The following is a 25,516-nucleotide window of genomic DNA, read 5'->3' on the forward strand; positions in this document are numbered from 1 at the left end:
GAGTCCAGTTCCAACTCTCTACCCACTAAACCACCTAAGCTGCCTCAAAAATAACAGAAAAACAAAAGATCTCTACAACTAAATGGTTCTACAGAAATCTGGGTTCAAATCCCAGCTTTGCTACTTAACTGGCAGAGCTATCTGTGTGATTTTGGGCAAATCACTTCACCTGCCATGCCTCAGTTTCCTTATTTGGAAAAGGAAGAGGTTATACTAGACCTCTGGTGATCCTCCTGGTGACAGAGGTTAAGTGACTTGCCCAGGGTCACACAGACAGTAAGTATCTTAGGCAGGATTTGAATTCAGCTCTTCCTGATACCCCAATCCACCACTTCCTCCACTGATCCATAGGATCATAGATGGCATAGCTTCAAGATGGAATCTAGACCAATTTCTCATTTTACAGATGATGAAACTGAGGTCCAGGGAGGTTAAGTGGTTCACCCAAGGCCAAGGAGGTAATACAAGTCAGAGGCAATATTTGATCCCAGGTCTTCTGACTCCGGAAGCAGCATTCCTACAACTATACAATACTAAGATTCTGAAATAATGGAGGGCAAGAATTCTTCCTCATTATCTTCAAAGCTGCAACAGAGGAGTTGGCTGAGCGCCTGGCCAAAAGCAGGACCCAGGACCATGGGAAGCAATCCTACCAGAGTTTCCTGGATTGGAATTCTTCCTATACGGTCCATCTCACAACACAGTAGTGATCCAGACAGCCAACAGACCTGGCTTTGAACAGACACTCACCTCTTTCAGATAACTCCGTATGCGGCTCTCACAGCTATACCTCAAATAGCTAGACTTATCCCTAAACCGAGACTCCAAACCTGGAAGGAAAGAGAGAATACTGACATGTAGCACACCAGTGGGACAGAAAAGGTTTTCCCAATGGCAAAGGACAAGGATCCCCTACCGGGGATTCAGATTCATAGATCTGCTCTCTTGACCAAAATGTTTATCCTCATGGGCTTTTCTTAGCCAAGACTTCTAAGGTCCCATCCTGAAAAACTGCCTGAATTTTGAGAAATAAGATTATATGATCACAAATTTACAGCTAGGAAGGACCTTAGAAGCCATGTAGGTCAACCCCTTTATTTTTCATATGAGGAAACTGAGGCCTGGAGGGAGCTAGGTGAAACAGTGCAGAGAGAACCAGGCCTGAAGTCAGGAAGACCTGAGTTGAAAGCTGTGTGACCCTGGGCAAATTATTTAGACTCAGTCTCAGTTTCCCCATCCGTAAAATGAGAAAAGTAATAGCACCTACCTCCCAGGGTTGTTGTCAGGATCAATTTAGGTATTATTTGTAAAGAGCTTAGCATGGTACCTGACACATAGTAAGACTATATACATATTTAATACATTATATATAATAATATATTATGTATGTATATATACATATGCACAAGCTATTATTATATAAAATATATAACATATTATTTTATTATATAATATATAAAAATATATTATTATATTATTAGCTACATAAGCTATTATTTATATATAATAATGTAAACATATCATTATTAGACACCAGGTGGTAACAGAGACAAGATTTGAACCCAGATCCTCTGGCTCAAAAGTAGAGTTCCATAACAATACAGAATTCCTTACAGTTAGCTTAGTAGCAGAGAATGCAACTCTTAAAAGAACATCATAATAGCTCTCTCGTCCACTAGCACACACAAAGATATCACCATCCACAAAAACTTTCAGCTCTTGGGAAGCAAGAGAATTAGGTCCTCCACCTGCTAGTTCAGATTTTCAGGTCTATACACTCATTTTCCCAGTAAGAGCATCATTCAGGTGATACATAGACCTTTATACCAGCAGGATAGCACAGTGGACAGAATGTAGAGTTTGGAGTTAGGAAGATCTGGGGTCAAATTCTTCCCCTTACATCTATTAGCTGTGTGACTGTGGCCAGGTCATTTGATGTCCCTGAGCTGTTTGCTCACATGTAAAATAAAGAGTGCTGGATTAAAGTATCTCGAAGGTCCCTTTCAGCTCTAAGTCAATGATCCTGTCACCCTTTGGGTGGCACCTAGGACGAATCCAAGAAATAAACAAGTGTAGCGATCTACATTGGGAAAGAAGTCTCCTGTGCTGATGAAGTCTGAAATCCGAGATCCCATCATATATTTTAATCACAGGATCACAGGTTTGGAGATGGAAGGAACTTTAAAGGCTAAATAGTCCTACCCCCTCACTTCACAGATTAGCAAAGCCTCAAAAAAGTTAAATGACTTGTCCAAGGTCACCCAGGTAGAAAGTAGCCATCAGGAGATTTGAATCTTCGGATTCCAGATCAATTACTCCTGTCACTGCCCCACACTGTCTCTTAACTTCATGTTTTCATACCAATCCTTATATCTGAAAGCCAACCAGGATGAGAAGCAGGACTTCTATGAGGTCCCCAAGTAATCCTTGTTGGATTGCTCGGTTATTGTGGACAGAAGGTTCTCAGCCCAATTCAGAAGTAGGGGAGCCCAAACGAGCCTCAGAGAAGTGTGCTCATTGGTTCTGACCCGAGAGGGTCTGAGAGGGCATCAGGTACAACCCCCTCCTTTGACAGATGAGGAACTGAGAGAGATAAATTGATTTGCCCAAGGTCACACAGCTAGCAAGTGGCAGATCCAAGATCTGAAACCAGGCCTCTTAACTCCATATCCAGCACCCTTTTCCTTGAACCACACATTACATACTCTGATCTCTTCTTGGTCCAGTTTGCTTGGATAACTAGCTAGGACTCAACTTCCTGGCTCAGGGGAGCACCTTCCACCCCCACATCTCGTGACAGTTAATAAACCAGCCCTCTGAGGGAGCAATAACCCAGACCATGCCTTCAAACCATGGCCCATCCTCCTCTCGGGTTTCTGCCTGGATGTTTTCGCTAATGTTGTGAAGGAAGTCCGCAAGAAGCTTCTGCCTCAAGGGAGCTCGCTCATCAGAGAGCAGTTTCTGAGCTGCTTGAATGACGTCCGCCTGCGGCTGGTAGAATATGGTGAGGAAGCGATGGATGTCGCTGATATCTGCCGCCAAGAAGGAAAAACAAACAGCATGCACGGAGCACTTTGTAAGGTTACTCCTTCCAGACCTCACCATGAAGGCCACAGTGGGGTCCAAAAAGGCTTTCAGGACTTTAATTCAAGACATAAGAGCTATCATTTTAGAACTCCAGATTCCCATAGTAACTCAGCTCACATTTAGAGGAGAGGAAAGTAATTTTCTTCATTACATTCTTATCCCGAAATTAACTACAGTTTCTCATCCACCCAACTGAGCTACTTTGAAAGGTACAATATGGAAAAAGCTAACTCTGGTACATGACAGGAACCATTAGCTTTTATTGCTGCTTTCATGAGATACTATACTTTCTTTACATCCTCCATCCCGAAGTCCTTCAAGTGCTTGTTTTACAAATAATTAAGCCTCCCAAACTACTGAGAGGTAGGAATTATTAGTACCATTTAACGCAAATGGTGCATTCTCATTTCCATTCTAGCCACTACTTCATGGGGAAGTCGGTTTTGTTCTGAGAAGGAACAGAGGCCAGTCTTGGCTTTCAGGACCTTACTTTGTCTAGGTGAAAAGAAGCAAATCTTGCCTTCAAGGCTCCTCCTCACCTAGATGAAGACAAAGGTCTGTTAATTGGACGTTGAACCCCCTAAACAAACCCAGAGCAGACCTGAGTGAACCGATCCAGAGTGCAGCAATAAAAGAATGATACAATAACAATAAATAAAAATCATACCAAAAGGCAGTCACAGACTCTGATTGACTCTAAGGACCAATCATAGGGCCAGAGAATAAGTGAGGAATCACGCCTTCCTCCTCTCGGTAAAGAAGTGGGGGGGGGTGGGCAGCAAGGTGGCGCAATGGATAAAGCACCGGCCCTGGATTCAGGAGGACCCGAGTTCAAATCCGGCCTCAGACACATCACACTTACTAGCTGTGTGACCCTGGGCAAGTCACTGAACCCCATTGCCTAACCAAAAATAATAATAATAATAATTAAAAAAAGAAGTAGAGGGGAGGAAATGGACATGCTCTCAGACACGCTCATGCTGCTGGCTGGTCAAAGAGTCATAGAATTACAGCCTTTAAAAGGGCCTTCAGTGAGCACCTGATCCAACCCCCTCATTTGACAGATGGAGAAACTGAGGTGCAGGGAGTTTAAGAGACTTGTCCAAGGTCACACAGGTAGTAAGGACCAAAGGTAAGATTTGAACCTAGGTTCTCTGACTTCTGAAGTAAGACTCCTTCTATTTGCACCACAATAGTTTGGCTTAACTATTTCTATTGTTAAAAACTGTTATTGTCGCTTGACCTTTGCTTTTGAAAAGAGGATGATGTTTCAGTGGCAGGAAGGCATATTAAGAAATGCCTTGAGGTAAAAACAAAAGACATTGGTAAAACTTAAAATAGAATTCAAATTTTAAAAAAAACCCTAGAACACTAGAAATAAAAAAGACATACATTATATAAGACTGTGCAACACAAATTCCCAGCAGGCAGAGGCACACGCTGGGTCCATGCCTCTGAACGCACTTGTGGATGAAATCCCAGAATAATGACTAGCTAGCATTTACATGCAGCAGCTAGGTGGCACAGTGGATCGTGCACCAGGCCAGGAGTCAGGAAGACCTGAGTTCAAATCCAGCCTCAAACATTACTAGCCACGTGAGCCTAGGCAAGTCACTTAATCCTATTTCCCTCAGTTTCCTCATCTGTAAAATGAGCTGGAGAAGGAAATGGCAAACCACTCCGGGATCTTTGCCAAGAAAACCCCAAGCAGGGTCATGAGGAGTTGGAAAAGGCTGAAAAACAACTCAACAACAAAGCATTTACATAAATAATGCTTTAAGGTTTGCAAAGCACCTAACAAATGCTATTTCATGTATCTTCACAACCCTAGGAGATAAATGCTATTATTATCCCCATTTTATAGATGAAATTAGAAGGGACCACAAGAGTCCCACGCCCCCTGCTTCCGGGCACGACCAATTCCACTGATACAATACCAAGGTTTCTATCCTACTTTTAGAACTTTGCAGAAAAGAGGCTACGCCACGTAATACGCCCCAGCCTCCTGACACCTGTCATCGTCCTTAGTCCTAATCAAAATCGGTCCTGGTTTAATGTTATGCAACAACCATTTAGCAAATGATTACTTTGTGCCAGGCAGCTAACGAGTATTTAAGTGACAGTGATGTGTGTCAGGCGCCGTGCTACAGAGAAGAAGATACAAAGACAGCGATGAACAGCAGTCCCCGCCCTCAGAGAACTTGTAATTCTACATCGCCAGGTTACACCTGTTCTCATCAGTGCGGATGGGCAATCGTCTCCAGCTCCATGGTCATGTGTAGAAAGCTCTGGGCTGAGAATCCAGACAATGGGATTCTTGAAAGACAGCATTCATCTAGATCCAGAATATCTGAGGGCAAATTCTCGTGCTCTGCTACTAATTCACCTATAAAATAAGGGGGCTGGATGACCCAGGATCTACACATCCCTTCAGGTTCTAAATCCATGGTCCTTGGCAATTCAATTCAACAAGCATCAACATAAGGCCCCACTATAATGCATTGTGCTCGGCATACAAAGAAAATAAAAGGAAAAAGTCCTTTCCCTCAAGGAAGTTACATCTTTTTGACATACAGAATCCCTTCTTCTGATATATTTTGTTGCTGTTCAGTTGTTTCAGTTGTGTCTGACTCTTTATGACCTCATTTGGGGGTTTCTTGGGCAAAGATCCAAGTAGTTTGCGTTTTCCTCCTCCAGCTCTATTGACAGATGAGGAAACTGAGGCAAATAGGGTTAAGTGACTTGTTCAGGGTCATTCAGCTAGTAAGTGTCTGAGGCTGGGTTTGACCTCAGGAAGATGAGCCCTCCTAATTCTAGGGTGGGCACTCAATCCACTGCTCCACCTAGATGCATGTGTGTGTTTATGTGTGTATACAGTACACACAACACATACATATATATGTGTGTATGTGTGTCTATGTATATGTGTGCATGTATATAAAATACCTTCTCTTAATACCAGTTTTCTCCTCTACAAAATCACTAGATGGTCTCTAAGGTTGGGGTTGGACTACATCAGTAGTTCTTAGCCTATGGTGCTTGAATGTTTCATTTTCAATATTTTGATAGCAGTATTTCAATGTAATTGGTTTCCTTTGTATCGGCGTATTTTATTTTATGCATTGAAAAATATTACTCTGAAAAGGAGTCTATTGGGTTCCGAAGGCTGCCAACAGTTTCCAACCCTCGAACAGATGGTCTTGAAAGTGCCTGCTGGGTCTAAAGCCCCTGACCGTGGTCCTGACTCTGAACCTCTGTAACCTTGGATACACTGATAAAACAAATGAGCATTTTACGAATTGCTTTTTATGTACCAGGCACACTTTGCTAGGTGCTGGAGAGAGAACAAAAATGAGACAATCTCTGCCCTCAACACTTCTTTATCTCTCACAGGAGGATAATAATACCTGCCCTTTATACCGTACAAGGTCTTGGTGATGGTTAAATGAGATAAGATGGAATGTGCTTTGAGAAAGGACCTGTGGTCCTTCGAGGCAGTTAGGTGGCACCATAGTGCATACAGTGCTAGGTCTTAGGTCAGGAAGGTTCAAGTTCAAATTTAGCTGTGTGACTGAGCAAATCATTTAACCTGTTTGCTTCAGTTTCTTTAACTGTAAAATGGGGATTATAACATCACCTACCTCACAGGGTATGTGCTTAGCACAATGCCCAGCACATAATAGGTATAATGCAAAGGCTGGCTATAATTATTATTCAATAAAAGCAACATTCATTCTAGCCCACCTAAATGAATCCAGTGTCTTCCCTTGCTAGGCACAAATCAACCTAAGTCATTTTGCCCCTTCCTTGAGAGTCTGAATACCCAGACCTTCTCATCTCTCTCACAGGTCTCTTGTTGAACTATTTTTAAAACTTAGTGCTTAATAATTTGTAAGGATAACAACAAAGGAAGAAGGACCACAGCCTTGAAGGAAACAAAGGGGCCTACCGGAGATAGATGTCTCTGCAGCTCCTTGCAGCTTTTACCATGTCAGGACTAGAGGGGGCCAGAGCAGTGTCCCAGCCCTTGGCTGCCCTCACGGCGTGACATCACAGTCATTCCATTGTCTGGCAGCCTGCTCTAGAAGAGCAAGCAGAAGCCCAGAAGTGGGGCTCACATCCTGCCCCTCAAGCTGGCTGACCCTAAGACACTTGCCCCTCATGCTGGCTGACCCTAGGACACTTAACAAATGATGCTCCCATGAGACGGAAGACACATGTAAGGTACTTTAGAGCTCCTTTCTTGACCTGCCCCTCCCCTTCTCTCTCCTCCTCCTCATCTTCTAGTAAAGAAGTCCTCCCATGCCCCATGGAGCAAACAGCTCTTTTCCTGATGGAGATCATGGTCCAGAGATTCAGAAGATTCAATGTCATTGACTTAGAGCCATAAGGGACCTCAGGTCGTTGAGTCCAACTACTTTGTTTTATAGAAGAACAACTGAGGGGGAAGCTAGGTGGCGCAAAGGATAGAGCTCCAGCCTTGGAGTCAGGAGGACCTGAGTTCAAATCTGACCTCAGACACTTGACATTTAACTAGCTGTGTGACACTGGGCAAGTCACTTAACCGCAATTGCCTCACAAAAAAAGAAAAAAGCAGAACAACTGAGGCCTAGAGAATGGGTTACACAAGTAGTTAAGAGTAAGAATCAGGATTTGAATTCAGGTCCTTTCCACTGGGATGAAATCCTCATTCTGTCATTTTACTGTGTAACCTCAGGGGTTAGATGAGATGACCCCTAAAGTCCTTTCTACCTCTAGCTCCAGTTCTATGATCCAATTACTTTTAGGATACCTCAGTAAAAGCCTCCTTAAACATAATTCTCCTTTATGCAAACGGCCACACAACTGAAATTCAGGAGAAGAAAAACGGTATTTTCTTTCAAAGGAGAGTACTCATTAACAGTGATCAGATGGGAAGCAGAGGGGCAGCTACGGGGCACAGTGAATAGAGTACTGGCCCTGAAATCAAGACGACCTGAGTTCAGATCTGGCCTCAGACCAAACATTTGACACTTACTAGCTGTGTGACCCTGGGCAAGTCACTTAACCTCAACTGCCTATTAAAAAAAAAAGATGGGAAGCATAAAAATGTATTGGTCCTTCAATTGAGACAATAGCCAACAATTCATAGAGCCATCAATTTAGACCTAAAAGGCACCTGAAACATCATTTGGTGCAACTCCCTCATTTTATGGATAAAGAAGCAGACCTAGAGGTGAAGTGACTTTCCCAAGTTACAGAAAGAGGAAGGGCTAGGATGTGAACCCAGGCCCTCAAATGATGAATCTTGCAATCTCTCCATTACACCCAGCTCCCTTAATTATATAGCAGTTTAGGATATATCCATTATTTCATTTATAATCCACCGGGCTTGGAATCAGGAAGATTCATATCTTCATGACTTCAAATCTGGCCTCAGACATTTACTAGCTGTGTGACCCTGGACAAGTCACTTACCCCTGTTTGCATCAGTTTCCTCACTGTAAAAAAAAAAAAGATGAGATGGAAAAGGAAATGGCAAACTGCTCTAGTTAGTATCTTTGCCAAAAAAAAAAAGAGGTCACAAAGAGTCAGATACAACAGAAACAACTGAACAACATCAGAGCAAGGGCATGTTTTGTTATCCCTCATTTATAGGTGAAGAACCAGGCCTTGAAAGGTTAAGTGCCTTGCCTAGGATTACACTGAAAGTGCTAGAAAAAGCAAGTGTCTCCTTCCTCCAGGTTCAGCACTCTATCCCTACACCAACGGCCTCTGCTGTGAGGTTAGGATTATTGGGGGGTGGTCTTTGATCCCTGCCATCATAGACAGATAGGTGGATAAATGAATGGATAGATAGATAAATGGATAGATAGGTGAGAGATGGGTAGATAGGTGAATGGATAGATGGATAATGGCTAAATGGATAGACAGAAGGTAGATGGATAAATAGCAGAAAGGTAGATGGATAAATGGATATATATTTGGATGAATGGATAGAGATAGATGGAGTGCTAGACAAGTAGATGGAAAAGATATATAGATTCGATTAGAGAAATCTGATCATAGGTAAATATAAAACCTGCTGCTTTGCCAAAATAACTATTTAATATTTATTTTTGCAAAATTTATATACCCTAATCATTGCCACACAGCCTTTTAGAGATCCAGGAGCCAGCTGATGGCACCTTTAAATTTTAAAAAATTCATTTGCAAAATTTATGTATTGCATATTTTATGACTTCGTAGACACAAAAAAGTGATCACTGCAAATAGTAAAAACTCTGCAGGGAAATATCCTACTGATTCCATGTTTTTAAAAATCCTAGCTTTGGGACTTGACAAAAACACCAATTAAGTAAATGTTACTGTTCTTTGGACCCATAAGGCTCATAAAGGCACAGATATAAGGCAATGCTGAATAAAGATTATCATCACATCTGGGTTCCAGCAAAGAATGAAACTTGAGGGTAACAAAGTGTCCAGTCTATTTCCTCTTTGAAAAGATTCTTAAAGTAATAGGCATGCCAAATAGCGTTCCTGGGCCCTGATTATTATAGGTAGGACTTGTTCTGTTACAAGGTTCCTAAGAGTAACACATAGCTTGTCTTGCCTGAAAGTGACTTCCTCCCATATTTGACTGCAACCCAGGAGTCCTCACTGCATGAACATCACTAATCCTATCTATTTCGTGATCCCCAGGGGTCTGTACAGGCTACTACTCACAGCCCTGCCAGGCCTGACCAGGGGTCAGAAGCATGAGTTCGGTGTTGTCAGGGAGGCTCTGGAAGTAGTCTTCAGTGAGCTCAGTGCCATCTTCGTACAAACACAGGCGGCAGCCAGAAATAGGAAGCTGTGTGAGAAAATCAAAAACAAAAGTCGTTTCTGAGCATATGATCCTACCCAACAGCAAAGACGTAGTGGGGTGGGAATCAAAATTTCTATCTGCAATAATCACATAGAAATGAGCAAAGGAGAGTAAAATGCTGAAGAAGAAAACAAAATACTCATAGAGCAGCAGTTCAGTCAGGTCTGACATCCCATTTCACAGATGAGGTAACTGAGGCTCCAAAAAGAGTTGGGTGACTTGCTAAGGATCACACAGCTACCTACTGACACCTCTAGAAGTTCATCCAGCACAGTGGCTAGATAGATCACAGGCTCCCAGAGATACACCTGGAAGCAACTTCAGTCATTCAGTCCAACCCCTTCATTTTACTGGTTAGGCAACTGAGGCACAAGGTTAGGTGACTTAGGATCATGGCCTAGAGCTGGAAGGGACTTCAGAAGTCATTTAGTCCAGCTCCCTCATGTGAGGAAAGGGAAGTGACTTGCCCAAAGTCACACACACATACACACACATTTATGCACACATACACACACACACACACACACACACACACACACACACACACACACATATCAGAGTAATTTAAACTCTCTGCGCAGCTCCCACTTTGTGCCTGAAATGTTCTCCTGCTCTGATCTGTCTCTTGGAATTCCCAACTGCCTTCAAGGCTGAGCTCAAGCCCCTAGTTGTGAGTGGGCCTTAAAATATTCTATATTCAATTTGCATATATTTGTGCAGACCACTAAGAAAACCCCAAATGGGGTCACAAAGAGATGAGACGTGACTGAACAACAAACCAACATTAACATATGTGGTTTTCTAAGTCAGTATGCTGCCCCCGTGGATCCCTATATACAGTTTAGTGGCCCAGTTTCTATTTGAGTATGATACCACCAAGACTAGACCATCTCCAAAGACCCTTCTAGCTCTAAATCATGTGTTGGGGGGGGGAAGCATGTTATACCTCTCAGGGCCTCAGACCCTCTAATCAAGGCAGGGAAATAAATCCTTCACTACCCACCACTGAAGCTAGCCTAGGAGTTGTTAGGAAAGCCAAAGTTCAAATCCTACCTCAGGCACTTTACTAGCCAAGTGACCTGGATAAGTCCCTTAACTCTGTGCCTCAATTTCCTCATCTGCAAAATATGAGTAATAATAGGCTTGTTGTGAGCATTAAATAATCTGTGTAAAGCATTTTGCAAATCTTAAAGCACTATATTACATAAATAACTCTTAGCTATTATGAATTGCATCTGTCTCCCAGGGTTGTTGTTGCATGGAAGGGAGGGCTAATGAAGTCAGGACCATTTTAATGCAAGTCCTATCTCAGGTACTTCACCCTAATATCTCTGCTTGTGTTTCCTCATCTCTTAAGATGAGTGGTTGTGAAGATGAAATGAGATGATAATATATGCTTTTGTAAACCTAAACGTTTATAAATGCTAGTTGCTATTATCTATTAGTGTATTAAAACTCAAAAGAGGTCAAGGATCTAAAGGACCCAAAGGCTACCGAGGAAACTGACAATAACAGCCGTATAACTAGCATTTATTTACCTAGAGCATTTTATTATGGGTTACCAAGAGCTGTACATACTCGTGTGAGCCTCATGACAGCTCACTCTGACGTAGATGCTATTATTATCTCCATTTTACAAAGGAAGGAACTAGGGAAGAGTTTAAGGGACTAGCCCAGGGTCACACAGTGTCTGAGGCAGGATTTGAACTCAGGTCTTAGCTAATAATTAGCTATAAGGAGCTGTTCAGGCAATGCTAAACGATTCCACTGAGTCCAGCCTCGAGTGACTGGACTAGCCAGCCTGGGTATGGTCTAAGCAGGCATGAAAGGGGCTGTTATATCATCTGCGGCCCCCGGGATGGGCATGCCCCATCTCCTGCAACCGAACACAAGATCTGCCCCTCGGGCCGGATCCCCGCGGACCCCAAGGAGTCTGCAGCGGGCCTGGGCTGCTCAGAGCTGGGCCGATCGTGATCTTCCGGGGTGCAAAAAAACAGCGCCGAAGCTCCCGAGATGCTCCGGCCAAGAGCCGTCTCCTCTCTCCTCCCTCCCCCCATCCTAACCCCCGGCCCCCAGAATGGCAGCTGTGGCTCCCATCTGCCTGCGAGATGTAGCTCCCGCCTCCTCCCCAAGCCCAGGACCGCCCCGTCGGGGGGCAGTGGAGGAGGGTGAGAGGGGTTAGAGACTGGTGCAGCGGGAGCGACCGCAGAAGCAAAGAAGGGGGTGCCCCCCCGATCTCCTCGAGGCCAGAGAGGTCGGGAGGAAGGAGAAAGATTCGGAAAAGGGGGCGCAGTTGGAGGACCTGGAATTTCTGACATCCTTTCAGCAACACTTCCTGGCAGTTCTTTCCCGCCACCCCGTATTTGTCCTGGCTGTGGAGCGCCCGCAGCTTGAAGGTCCGGGGCCTCTTGGACATTGCAGACTTCTGCAGAAACACCTTTTTCGGGGACCAGCCGGAGGATTGCTCGACGGAGCCGTCCGGACCCAGCCCGCCCGCCCGCTGGGATCGGGGCTAGTGCAGCTACGGAGCAAAACAGCTAAAAAGCAAGTCACCTTGCCCTCCGAGGACAAACTACATTGCCCAGAAGACTCTGCGACTTGGTTTTCCCCTCTGCGCAGCTGCACAGCGGGCCCGGCAAGGCAAGAGTTGAGGAAGGAAACTACACTCCCCAGAAGGCGCCGGAGAGTTCCGTCCCCTCTGCGCAGGTGCGCGACTGGAGAGGCCGGGGAAGGGAGGGAGGCGAGGGAGGAGCGTGCGGCCAGGCGCGTGCGCACCGGGGCCCCCGCCCGCCAGGCCCGGGCTCGGTTGTCATGAGAGCCGCGGTGCTGGCCCAGGCGATGGGCGGAGGTGGCGGCGGCTACCGCTCCGAGGTACCGGTGCCGGACCGCCGGGGGCGGCGGCGGAGGAGGCGGCGGGGCCTGCGCCTGCGCTCGGCGGACGGGAGTGGCGGCTGCTGCTGCTGAGTAGGTGGTTGGGGGGAGAGACGTTAAAAGCCCCCTCCCCCCCCCGGGGCCTCCTCACGCCGGGCCTCCCTCCCTTCCGCCGCTGGCCCGGCCGGAGGAGACCCCGCCCCTCCCCCGCTTGCCCCTTCCCCCTCCAAGTCCATCCCCAGCGGGGGGGCCCGGCGGTTGGGGGGAGGGAGGAGAAGAGAGAGAGATGGAAGTCATGGGTTATCAGAGCTGCTGCGGACCCCCGAGACCATCTCGGGCCCCATTCTATCCTTGCCTGCCCCTTCCCTTCCCCTCATTACCTCCTGGGGGCCTGGTTGGGGGAGGGGAGAGATGGGAGTCATGGGTTATTAGAGCTGCTAGGGACCCCCAAGACCATCTGGAGCCCCATTGTAGCCTTGCCTGCCCCTCCCCTTCCCCTCATTACCTTCTGGGGGCCTAGCTGGGGGAGGGGAGATGAAAGTCATGGGTTATCAGATCTGGTGAGGACCCCCAAGACCATTTCGAGCCCCTTTCTAACCCTGCCTGCCCTTCCCCCGATTACCTGCTTGTAGGGGGGGAGATGGGAATTATGGGTTACCAGAGCTGATAGAGACCCCCCAAGACCATCTCGAGCCCCATTCCAGCCTTGCCTGCCCTGTCCCTATCCCTTTCCATTGCTGGGATGAAATAGGGTGGGGGGAAGGGGAAAGGGGAGGATGGAGCGCCCTGGCCAGGAGGCATTCAGAATCCTTGGTTGTCAGATCTGGAAGAGACCTTAAAAACCATCCAAGCCCCACCCTAGTCATGCCTGCCCAACCCCCATCTCTGCTAGGGAAGCCGCCCTAGTTAATCAGTCCCCTGCTGGGGACATGGCCTTAGTTAATGGGTGTGTAGTGGGCTGGTGGAATGAGCCCTGGATTGGGAGTTATGTGTAATCATATGTTTGTCCTATCTGGACCATTTCTAACCTCATTACAGTCCTGCTTGCCTGCTGGCCATCCTCACTCCCACAGCCCTCAGTGCTACTGCCCTTCCTTTCCTGAGGACCTGGCAATAGTGTTTAATGTGAAGTGGACTGACAGAATGAGACCTAGACTAGAGTTATCAAGAAGCAGAGATGGTCTGAGTTGGAAGGGAAGTACCCTCCCTGCCCTAGCTGTCACCCTTCACCCCTGATCCAGCCTGGAATACAGGGATGTGGCTGTAGTTAAGCAGTAGGAATGATGTGGTGAAAGAGAAGGCCTTGGCCTGGTAGCAGTTTAGGGCTGGAGGTGGCCCCCATCACATGCCTATGTGTATCCACCCCAACCTAGGAAGGTGGAATGGGCTTACGATGCCCAAGAACCTTGGATTAAAGGAGGTAAAAGGGTCCTCAGAGGCCCCGTATTCTCACTTCTGCTCAGACAGCTTCCTTGACCTCCCCCAACACCTAGACAGTTAAGTAGTCAGTTGTTAAAGCAGTATAAGTAACAGTTCAGTGCCCTAGCCTGGAAGTCATATAGAATTATAGATTATCTACTTCTACCTAAGTCTTCTACAGAGATCTGTAAAGTGGAGGGAACCTCTTTTACAGACACTTTTAAAGTGAGACAAGAAAGTTAGTGGTAGGTCAGGAATGTGGACTGAGGTCATGTCAGGAGTGATTCCTACTTCCTCTCCTTTTGCAGATAGGAAAATTGAGGCCCAGGGAGAGAAAAGGAGCTATTGTAAGCTAACAGAGGATTTGGACCCAAGGTCCTCTGTGTGATTCCAGCCATCTCATCTTACAGATAGGAAAACAGGCCCATGGAGGAGGAGTTGACTAGGCCAAGATAACACTACTGTACCACTTAGTAGCAAAGCCAAGGGAAGAAGAAAGGGAACAAGCATTTGTTATCCTTTTTAAAATAGATATAAATTTTCTTCCCAATTAATGTTAAAAAATTCTTTTAAAAAATTTTTAAGTTTTGGTTCCAAATTCTATCCCTTTTTCCCTCCCTCCCCTCTCTCTTTCTCTTTCTCTCCTCCTCTCCCCCTCTCTGTCCTGTCCCTGAGGCAGTGAGCAATCAGATACAGGTTATACGTGAAACAAACAGTTAATAAGTGGCCACTATATGCTAGGCACTGTGCTGAGCACTTTATAATTATCTCATTTGATCTTGGGAGGTCAGTACTGTTATTATCCTCATTTTACAGTTGAGGAAACTGAGGCAACCAGAGATTAAATAACTTGCCCAAAGTCACACAGCCAGTAGGTATCTGAGGCTGAATTTGAGCTCAGGACTTCCTGACACCAGGTCCAGCACTCTGTCCACTCTGCCACTAGTTGCCTTTGGGCCAGGACTCAAAGCCGCTTCTCCTAATTCATGCTTACTTCAAGGGCTCTTTCCACTCTTCAAAGAATTTAGAGCTAGGAGAGACCTGAGTGACGTAAGGGTAATCCAATGAAGAGCCTGCTGGCTTTGGAGTCAGAGAACTTAGCTTTGAACCCTTAGGTGACCTTGGGCAGATCACATCACCTCTCTCAGCCTCGGTGTCCTCATCTGTCAGATAAGGAGGTTGGACTTGAGTCCTTTCCAGGTCTAAATCTGTGATCTAGGCTAACCCCTTCATTGAACAAATTAGGAAAATGAAGGCCAGAAAGGGAAAGCAACTTGGCCAGAGTGACACAGATTGTACATGACCTATCTGTTGTTTTTTTAGGCAGTTGGGGTTAAGTGACTTGCCCAGGGCCACACAGCGAGTAAGTGTCTGAGGCCAGATTTTTGAACTCAGGGCCTCCTAACTCCAGGGCTGGTGCTCTATCCACTGTACCATCTAGCTGCCCCTGTAGGTGACCTATCTGGGATTTGAGCATACATCCTCTGGAGACCAAATTCTGGGCTAATTCAACCCTACCAGGCTGCAGAGACTCAGGGTCCGTCCCTGCTCTCCTGGTGATTAATAGTGGGACTTTGAACAAAGCCCTCCCTCACTCTGGGCCAGTTTCTCCATATCCAAAATGAATGGTTTGAATTTGGTCTTTAAAGGCCCTTCCAGTTCTAATAGTCTGTGAGCCTAGACTTCTAAATGGGCCCCAATGCCAATTCCCAGTGGCATTTTGGAGGAAATGGAAAGATTCCTCTCCTGGGAGTCAGGAGCCCTTCATCCTGAGAGCATTTCTGCTGCTAGTTAGTGGTAGAGCCTTCTCTGGACCTGTTCCCTCATGGGTAAAATGAAAGAGCTGAATCAGCATATCTCCAAGATCCCCCCAGCACCAGAATCCTCTGCTCGTATTTCATCCCAGTCATTTGACACCCTTACTGGCCTTGTGGGACAGCAAAAGAGAGCATAATGTAAGAAGCCAGAGCACAGTGTGACCTTGGCCAGGTCACTTCCCTTGTAGGAAACTCCTTTTCCTCAGCTGCACAATGAAAAGATTGGCTTAAAGAATGTCTTCAGGATCCCTCCCAGTCCTGATAGCTCTCTGACTCTGACTCATCTGGTTTTCTAAATCATGGTCTGGAGCTAGAAGGAATCTCTGAGACCATCTACTCTGACCTCAAATTACCTGAGAAGGAACTTGGGTCTAGTCTTGGAAGGGACTTGCCCTAAGTCACTCACAGATTTTGAGCCTCACAGGGGCTGATAAATAGAACCCATCAATGAAGTACAGATAGGTCAACTTGGTGGTGCCATAGTGCATAGAGCACTGGACTTGGAATCAGGAAGATTCATCTTGATGAGTTCAAATCTAGCCTCAGATACTAGCTGGGGAACCCTGGGCAAGTCACTTTCCCCTGTTTGCCTCAGTTTTCTCATCTGTAAAATGAGCTGGAGAAGGAAATGGCAAACCGCTCCAGCATCTTTGCCAGGGAGACCCCAGATGGGGTCACAGAGTCAGACACAACTGAGCTGCAGCAACAAATGAGGTCCAGAGACTTCGTCGTAGTAGAGGAGTATAGATTTTGAAATTAGGAGATCTGAATTCTGGCCCAGATCTCTGCCATTTGACCCACTCACTGGGTACTGTGTGACTGTCAGTAAGGCTTCCTCTCTTGTAAGTTCAGTTTCTTTATCTGTAAAACGAGATCTAAAATGCTCGTGCAGTCTTCCTCACACTTTGCACACCCCTACATGTTTCCAAAGTGGGCTGTTCTTATCATACAGCTCTTGCATTAAGCTCTCTTACTAAGGAACCAAGGGGGACTGAGAGGCAATGTAGGGAAGTGGAAAATGCACTCGACATAGCGTCAGAAGATGAATCCTGCCCCAGGCATTTGTCAGCTGTGCTGGTGTGTTTCGTAGGGCCCTGGATTCAGTCCTGCTTCAGACACTTTTTGGTTGTGTGACTCAGGGCAAGTCATTTAAATCTATGCCTCAGTTTCCTTATCCATAAAATGAAGGTGTTAGATTTTATACCCTTTCTCTAAGGCCTCTTCCAGTCCTAAGGAGCAACCTGTCAGAGCCTTATTTTCTTGAGCTGTAAAATGGGCAGTGTTGTACCTGCAGTACATGCCTCACAGGGTAGTTATGAAGAAAGTGCTTGGTAAAACCTACAGGTTCCTGACATGGGAGCTGGAGGACTTTCCCTCCTCATTCTGCTGTGTCTCCTCAGGACTCAGGTTCCCTGGTAGTCCCACTCTTTGGAGAAGGAGAATTTAAGAGAACTGTATCATGTCTCCCTGCCTCAGTAGGGTCTTCCCATCTCAGACTAGTGAAGACATGCACTTTTGTCTTTGGAGGACCAAAGGTTTGCAGAGTATTTTCCTAGACCCCCTGATGCTGTGCCTCCATTGACGTGTGTCCCTCTAATGTGTCAGAGCATGCTTGACACCCAGGCTCTGGCAGTTCTCAATAATTTGAAAAGGCTTCAAGGGGGAGCCCTCAATGAACAATGTGTTTCTTGTCCTAGAACTAGCCTAGCTTGGCACAGAGACTCATCAGGGGTTGGCTACGAAGGGACGGATTATCTCCCTTGGTCGCTGCAGCTCAGGAAACCATCTCCCAAGGCAGGATTTCTCAACCTTTTTCATGCCTTTTGAGCACTCTGGGAAAGTCTTTCAGAGGAGTCTGAATCAAGTTTTTAACTACCAAAAATGCATAGGATTACAAAGGAAACCAGTTCTCTCAAAATAGTTACAAAAGTATTTCTTGAAAAACGTCACCAGGGCAGCTAGATGGTGCAGTGGATAGAGCACCAGCCCTGACTCAGGAGGACCTGAGTTCAAATGTGACCTCAGACACTTGACGCTTGCTAGCTTTGTGACCCAGGGCAAGTTACTTAACCCCATTGCCTAGCCAAAAAAAAAACAAAGTCACCAAACTCAGGTTAAGAATCCATGTCCCAGGCATGCAGGCATTGACATCTGTATCAGTAGAAAGATTGTCACCCACCTATGTCTAGTGGGACTTCTTGAAGGTAATAACAAGATGTGTCCCAGGCCTGAAAAGTGTATGGGAGCATAAGGCCATCATACACTGAAGGGCTCGCACCTGGTTTGGTAGAAGAGCCTTCCCATCAGGAACCCCTCCTTGGCATCTTCTCATTTCACCCTCCCAGTGGCATCAAAAGTGCTCCAGAGGTACTAGAGCAATTCACAGGGACATCTGAAAGTGAAAGTTTTCAGCATGCTCTTTGGTCATGTGCCCACAGAGTCTATCATCTGCATGAGCGGCACTGCCTCCAAATTCATTCATCTAATGTAGAATCGATTTTCATTTTCATTTTCGTGCATCCATGAATTTCTTCTGGGCAAACATGCACCTTGTAAGAATTACATGTAAGTTGTCCCAGATTCTGTTTTCAGCTCCAGATCCTAACGGCTCCTTTCATATCACTTTTGTTAGGTTATGCTTAAGGCCTTTGGAGATTTGGGCTATGGATTTTTCAGTCTCTTTGAGTCCATAAAATTGCTTGATGCTAAAGTATTGATGTTTCCTTGAACAAAATTTAAATTTTCTTGAAAAGAAAATGGGGAAATAGGGTTTTTTTTCCTTTTCATTCTCTCATCTTATTATTTGTTGCCAAATTGGATTGTCTAGGTAATCTCTAGCCATACAGATAAACCAAGTACATAAAATAGACTTTACGTAAAAGAAAAATTTGTTTGCCTATTACCATTGGGTACTATTACTATTACAAGGGCCTAGTAGGAATGCCCAGGGAGAATCTGGCACTGGTTACTCAGGAATATCATTGAGTAGTATAACAAGCATCCATGTGGGTGCATGGGACTCAACAGGCCCTGTGGGCCAGAAGTCCATTCTAATAACTATTTAGCAAAGCTTTTATTCTTACTGAATGTTTATGGTATTTTTTTTCTGACCTGTAAAAGCAGCTTTACTTTTCTAATTGTGGATGTAATTACTGCCCAAACTACCCCTGCAGTGCTTGGGGTACTCACAAAAATAGAGCTTTTGGGTATGTGACGTGGACATTGTTAGATGTGCCAGACAAGGAGGCAATGCTTTCAGAGAATTGGTTGTAATAACAGTTGCTCAAAAGGTTCTAAAAAGGCATAAATGGAGAAGTGAAAAAAACAACCCATTGGCTTTGGAGTCTGAAGATCTGGGAACGAGTCTGGACTCCACAGCTGACCACACATTGATGGGTAACCATTGATGGGTTCCTTAACCTCTCTAAGCCAAGCTGTACTTTCTTCGTTAGTAAAGTAGAAATAAACCCTTCTTTTCCCCACTTCAGAGGGTAAAGCACATTAGCAGCCACAGCATGTCCTATCAATGTGGGATTGCTATTTTGATGAGTTTTTCCACTTCTTCACAACTGTCAAATAATTTTGAAAAATCTAGTTTCAGCAATATGTCTCCTTCATCACTTCCCATGGCAAAGTGCACATCCCTACTCCACCACACACATTCACACACATGATACATGTTCACATACATGCCTCACAAGTATACTACACATATATACGTATACTATACATGTACCCCACACATTCTCACATCCTCCACTCATACACACATACCACATGCACATACACACAAAAGTAAAAGTTGTAGTTTTTGAAAAGTCATCACATGGTGTCCCCCCCAAGCTGGTTCTCAGAGGACAGACATACCACCTGGTCTACCATCTTGGTGGATGACCTACTAGAGCTAACATATTGATGCCATAACTTCTTAGACCACTAGGTCACTTCCAGAAGATGATGAGGCATCCAGAGGGGACTTGGATTCAGAAATGCTGACATCTTGTTTTAATGGGTGACTTCAGATCTTTAGTCATTGCTAATAACTTTTTTCTGCCATGCCCTTCTTTATCCTCTGGTACTGAGTATTTTCTAAAACCAGGCCATTGCTATTTCCTAAATGCCCCTTTTCATTGTTGTGGCTTAGCTGGACATATTCACCATGCTTTTGTTTTTTTCCCCATGACATCCTGTAGTAAATTTTGTATAGGATTATCATCAACAACATTCTTATCATCATTATTATTACCCTCTGCTAAAGTTATATTCCTCAAAGCTAATGTGGAAACATGTTTTGCATGTATAGTTCATATGTAAAATGGGTATCATATGTCTTCCCTTCTCTATGGATAGGGGAGGAGGGTAAAGGGAAGGAGAGGATTTGAAACTAAAAATAAAGAAAAGAGTAAAAGAACAAAAATGAATACCCAAATGTTATGCTACACTAACTGCCCCAGCATGACAGTGTGGTGCTGACTTTGGATTCTGAAAGCTATGCCAGTGGAGAACCAGCTCTGGCAGGTCTGAGCAGGCTGGAAAGGCCTTGATTATAGGCGTAGTGTACTCTTTGTCTGAAGGCCAGCCCAGCCAAAATCAGAGGTAGAGCTGAAGAAGGCAGGCCAGCCACCAGGGCATGGTTTTGTTTCACAACAACTATGAAGGCAAAGAGAGGTTGGGATCTAGATTGGTAGCAGGAGGCCTCACACCAGCAAGATTGCATCTTGTGGAGTATCATAACAACATCAGTGGCATCCGTGGCAATAACCATGGATGCTAGTAACCTGACTAGATCTTTAATAATAGTTAGCAGTGTGGTTTTCAATTACTAGTACTTCTGCAGTCCAGTAAACATCCCTGGTGCCAGATAATTACCTTACACGCATACAGTGCTTTATAACCTATAAAGCACTTGAATGTACATTATTATTGGAACCTTACAACAACTTGTCAGGTAGAGCAGATAATGCTAATGCCATTTTACAGGTGAAGAAACTGAGGCGTGACCAAGTGAAGGTCACACAGCTAACAAGAGCAATGATAGTAACTGCACTGTACACAGCTTGTTAATGTTTGAACAGTGCTTGACTTACATGACTTCAGTCGAGCCCCGCGATAACCCTCTGGAGAAAGTACTAGAGATATATTCCCACTTTCCAGATGAGGAAGCTTAGGTGTTAAATGCCCATGGGCAAAACACAAAACTGAGAAGTGTTTAAGAGGCTGAATTTGAAGGCAAGTCTTCATGTCTCCAAGTGTAGCACTCTATGCATCATACCATGCTGTTTCCAATGATCTTATCTTTATATTAGGATTAACAGAAAATCAGCAGGTAATTTTATATATATTTGAGTTTGATAGGGAGAATCTAGATTTAGATTCACTGCCGGCTTGTGGTAAGATTTTACTCATGAATGCTTCTTTGCTCTCCAAATACATTGACCTGAAAACTGAATAATTACTGTTCAGTGAAATTAAGCTCCACAAATTTTCAGGCTAGAATTCTGATTGATTCCTACTTTTTTCTTCTCTACTCTCAGTTTTTCCTTTAGTGAATAATCATCGCATTGCTTAAATTGTCTTTTCTCCTCATATAGCCCATGTAACTTTTTTAGCTTTAGAAAAGATAAATCAAAACTTAACACTACCTTGTATAATAAAGTTAAAGCTGTCTATAGAAATAGGTTGATGAAAAGATAATGTTTAGAAACTTTTAAAGAAAAATAATTCATGAGAGCTATTTTAATTTTGTTTTCCTGACATTAGGCTGAATTACTTCATGTCTAAATTAAGTCATGACGGGGATTAATAGCAAATACTGTCATAATTCTAATATTTCTATGGGTTCTTTTACTTAAAAAAATCTTATTTATTTTTATGAACAGCCCAGCTGTACAGAATGCCACACAAGATTGGATTCGTAGTCGTCAGTTCATCGGGACACGAAGATGGTTTCAGTGCGAAAGAATTAATGGTCCATGCACCGACTGTTAATGGGTGGAGATCACCAAGGTATTATGAATGAAAAGGAAGTGGAGGGTGAGGTGACAACACTCTGTTACTTGGGGACAGTGTGTATTGTCTCGAATTCTAGGCCTCCAATTTCATTGTAAATCAGACAATCAAGAGTCTGTGAAGTGGCCACTACAATTTAACTTGTAGTGACCTGACTGCCTTTAAAAGACACTCCACCTAGTGATCAATTTATTACAGCTGTGCCGTGAAACCTGTGTGAGTGTTCCTTGTCCTACTGCCAAACCTCTTGACTTCAGTGTATCTCTGAACTCCTAAGTCGTTTTCCTGGTTTACTTTTTCTTTAAGAGAATGGTCTTTTTTCCATGACTTATGTCATTCTTGTAATGTCTCATTAACTATTTGTACAGTTGGCCTCTTTTATGTTCTTGGGTGTATCTGACCAGTTTTGTTACCGTCAGAGGAAGGAGATTCCTAAATCTGAATGGAAATTCCTGCATTTGACATGTTAAAAAGTTGAACACGAGTTGACTTGTTTTAAATTGAATCCCTTTTTTGTCACCACTAAGGGTTTCCTCTGGCTTTTAGTGGTGGCTCCAAGATGACCCTGGGCTCTTAAAGACTCTCTCGCTGGGGCCCAAGCTGTGTTTGCTCCCACCAAGCCCCAGTCTGGACCTGGTCATCTGAGACAGATTGTGTATGTGTCGAGTGAGAGCCAGCCTAACTGAAGACAGAAAGGCAGCCTGCTAGTGATGAATGCCGCAGCCACAGTGCCACAGGAAGACCATCTCCTAAGGCACTGGGGAGGGGAGGGGGGTGTTCTCCATCAGTGAACAGAGACCCCAGCCGGGTGACGTCCCAGAGCTGTGTAAGTGTTAGTGCCGTATCTTACCTAACTCTCTCTTGCCCTTGGCTCAGGGTTCTTTGTGTCCATCGTCACTTGCACTGACGTTTCTATCGTCTCTATTTTTGCATTCCCGGGGCCTCCGCCGCACTTGAGGCTCAGTTGGCACGTGATAACTGCTTGCTGAGTCAGAGCTGGTCAGTTGTTTGGCCTGATGTTGACAGGAGCCAGCTGAACATCCAACACTTTAGCTTTCAGCTAAGGACTTGTTTGGGTTTTTAAAGCCACTTAGATACGTAAGGGGCCTTACTATGGAAAGGACTCATCCTGATGATGGGGCAGCTGGGTGGCACAGTGGATAGAGTGCTGGACCTGGAATCAGGAAGACTCCTCTTGATTTCAAATCTGCCTCAGCCACTTACTAGCTATGTGATCTTGGTCAAGTCACTTCACTCTGTTTGCCTCAGTTTCCTCATCTATAAAATGAGCTAGAGAAGGAAAAGGCAAATCACTCCAATGTCTCTGCCAAGAAAACCCCAAATAGGGTCATAGAGAGTCGATCCTGACTGAAACTAATGAACAAATTCTGATGATACCAGAGATATCTCTGCTTATATGTTTTGTAAGTTGATAGGATGTTTTCTTAAGGTGGGCGATACCTAGACTTGCTTTGACGCCAGAACATTTACCTACATAAAATGCATCCCGCTTGTTCACCACTGAGTCTCAGCTGAGTGTGTCCCAGTGGCCCCCTGACTTTAACACAAGCAAATTCCCTGAGGTCAAACATGTCCCAGGAAGGCAGGGAAAAGTATTCTTCAATGAAGTCTCCAAAGATCAGGACAGAGTAAACTCTGCAAGTTCAGGAGAGCTATCCCCAAGGACAAAAGCCCATCCTGTTGTCTTTGTGTGCCTTTTCCGTATTGTTCCTACTTTGGCCTCAGACCGAGAGTGACTCTAGCCTTTCTTCCATGGAGACAGCCCTTCAGAGTCTTGAAAAGAACAATCATGTCCCCACTTGGACTCTTCTTCTCGGGGCTAACCTTACTTAGTTCCTGCAGCCATTCCTCATGGAGGAGCATTTGTTTCTGGATGGAATCTTTTGATCCCAACATGCTTTGCTTAGTTAGGAAGTTAGGGATTTCAGAATGTTTCACTGAAAATTCTCAGGTCAAGTGGCATCTAGAGGGCAGGTGTACAAATACAAACTTAATTTGCAGTGATAGTTCCAAGAAGAAACATTCTCTTTCAGGTTTTGCCAGTTTCCCCAAGAAATTGTCCTTCAGATGGTGGAGAGATGCCGAGTTCGAAAGCTTCAGTTACTTGCTCACCAGTATATGATTTCCAGTAAAATTGAGTTCTACATTAGCGACAGTTTGCCTGAATACTTTGCACCATATCAAGCAGAGCGGTTTCGAAGGCTTGGGTGAGAATGAAAGTACAAAGTTAATTCTTAACTTTAGTCAGTCTTGTGATCTGAATTTCTACCTAGGTCAAAATTTGCATTATTTCTTGGGCATAGCGCTTCCGTATCTGTTTTGTGTGCTTTTAACAATCATGGAAATGCAGTTTGGTTTAGTCTGATAGTTCATTCCCTATTCATGAATAGGCAGTAGCTGTGCATGGAGAAAGAACATAATTCCTAAAAGCTGAATTATCAGTTAAGAATGTGTTCCTGGTGCTACATAAAATATAGATTGACTCTCGGTGTAAACTGCCAACTAGAATCATATTGACATAACAATTGTTAGTTTATTTGCATGTACTGTTAAAATATTTAAACCGCATTACTGTGCTAACTTTTATTACTAGTTCTCATTCGGCTTTTTAGATATAGAGCTTTTCCCTAATTTCCCTAAGAAGTCTATTGCTCCAGACAATCATTCGGTTATCCCTTATATGGCGATTCTTTTTTCCCCCAGTTTTCATTGCACTGGGTATTTGGTTTGGTTTTTAACCTGAGTATCCAATAGGAACAAAGGAACAATTTACTTAATTGTGAATGCTTATAGAGATAAAATTCTTTCATTTTGTTTGGTCTTTGCAGTTATGTGTCTCTCTGTGACAATGAAAAGACAGGATGTAAGGCTCGAGAACTAAAATCGGTTTATGTGGATGCTGTAGGACAATTTCTCAAGTTGATTTTTCATAAAAACCATGTCAATAGGTACAATTTATATAGCCAGGTAAGATTAACCAATCTTCCTCACTAGCTTTAACACTCTTTTAAATTAAATTTGTTGTCCAGTCTGATCAGAATACTATACTGTGATTTCATTTTCTTTCTTGAAAATAAATTTTGTTTTTATCTTTTGCTTTTACATATTAAAATTGCTGTCAAGTATCCTTCCTCCTCCACTCCTCAAAGAGCCTTTCCATATAATGATAACACTTTTAAAATAATCAACAGACCTGATCCATACATCACAAAAGTCAGGAACCATGCAGTGTTACACAAGCCTGGCCCTCCACCTCGGCAGAGATATGGGTGGAGCATCTTCTCAGATCTCTCCTTCGGGGCCAGCTCGGTCCTTGTAGTTTTGCCGCACTCACTTGTGATTGTTTTGTGGTGGCGGTTTTGTCCATTTACGTCATGGTAGTCATTGTTCATTGTTTTTTGGCTCTGTTTATTTTACTGCGCATGAAGTAATGCAGCACTATTCA

General features: G+C 44.4%; 2 protein-coding genes across 8 annotated transcripts in view; one reads left to right on the forward strand and one right to left on the reverse strand.

Annotated features, from left to right (window-relative positions):
* The window catches only part of DFFB (DNA fragmentation factor subunit beta), a 32,937-nt gene extending 20,488 nt beyond the window's left edge, over window positions 1–12,449 (reverse strand). Inside the window, exons 1-4 of one of the 2 annotated variants that reach the window (XM_020975418.2) lie at window positions 12,237–12,449; window positions 9,793–9,919; window positions 2,844–3,032; window positions 751–830 (exon numbers count right to left, since the gene is read on the reverse strand). In XM_020975418.2, the coding sequence (XP_020831077.1) occupies window positions 751–830; window positions 2,844–3,032; window positions 9,793–9,919; window positions 12,237–12,350 (510 nt within the window). In that variant the 5' untranslated portion in view covers window positions 12,351–12,449. The remainder of the gene's footprint in view (window positions 1–750; window positions 831–2,843; window positions 3,033–9,792; window positions 9,920–12,236) is intronic. The other variant, XM_020975426.2, reaches the window with a different exon arrangement.
* Window positions 7,233–25,516, forward strand: part of CEP104 (centrosomal protein 104) — a 49,840-nt gene continuing 31,556 nt past the window's right edge. For 2 of the 6 annotated variants that reach the window (XM_078145740.1, XM_078145742.1), the window contains exons 1-4: window positions 12,690–12,898; window positions 21,921–22,047; window positions 24,105–24,278; window positions 24,900–25,038. In XM_078145740.1, coding sequence (XP_078001866.1) covers window positions 21,935–22,047; window positions 24,105–24,278; window positions 24,900–25,038 — 426 coding nt within the window. In that variant the 5' untranslated portion in view covers window positions 12,690–12,898; window positions 21,921–21,934. Of the gene's footprint in view, window positions 7,312–12,481; window positions 12,641–12,689; window positions 12,899–21,920; window positions 22,048–24,104; window positions 24,279–24,899; window positions 25,039–25,516 lie in introns of those variants that run through there. The other 4 variants (XM_020975354.2, XM_020975371.2, XM_020975363.2 and 1 more) reach the window with 4 other exon arrangements.

The sequence above is a fragment of the Phascolarctos cinereus genome, unplaced genomic scaffold (assembly GCF_003287225.1).
Source record: "Phascolarctos cinereus isolate Bilbo 61053 unplaced genomic scaffold, phaCin_HiC Scaffold_726;HRSCAF=1367, whole genome shotgun sequence".
Classification (NCBI taxonomy): Eukaryota; Metazoa; Chordata; class Mammalia; order Diprotodontia; family Phascolarctidae; genus Phascolarctos; species Phascolarctos cinereus.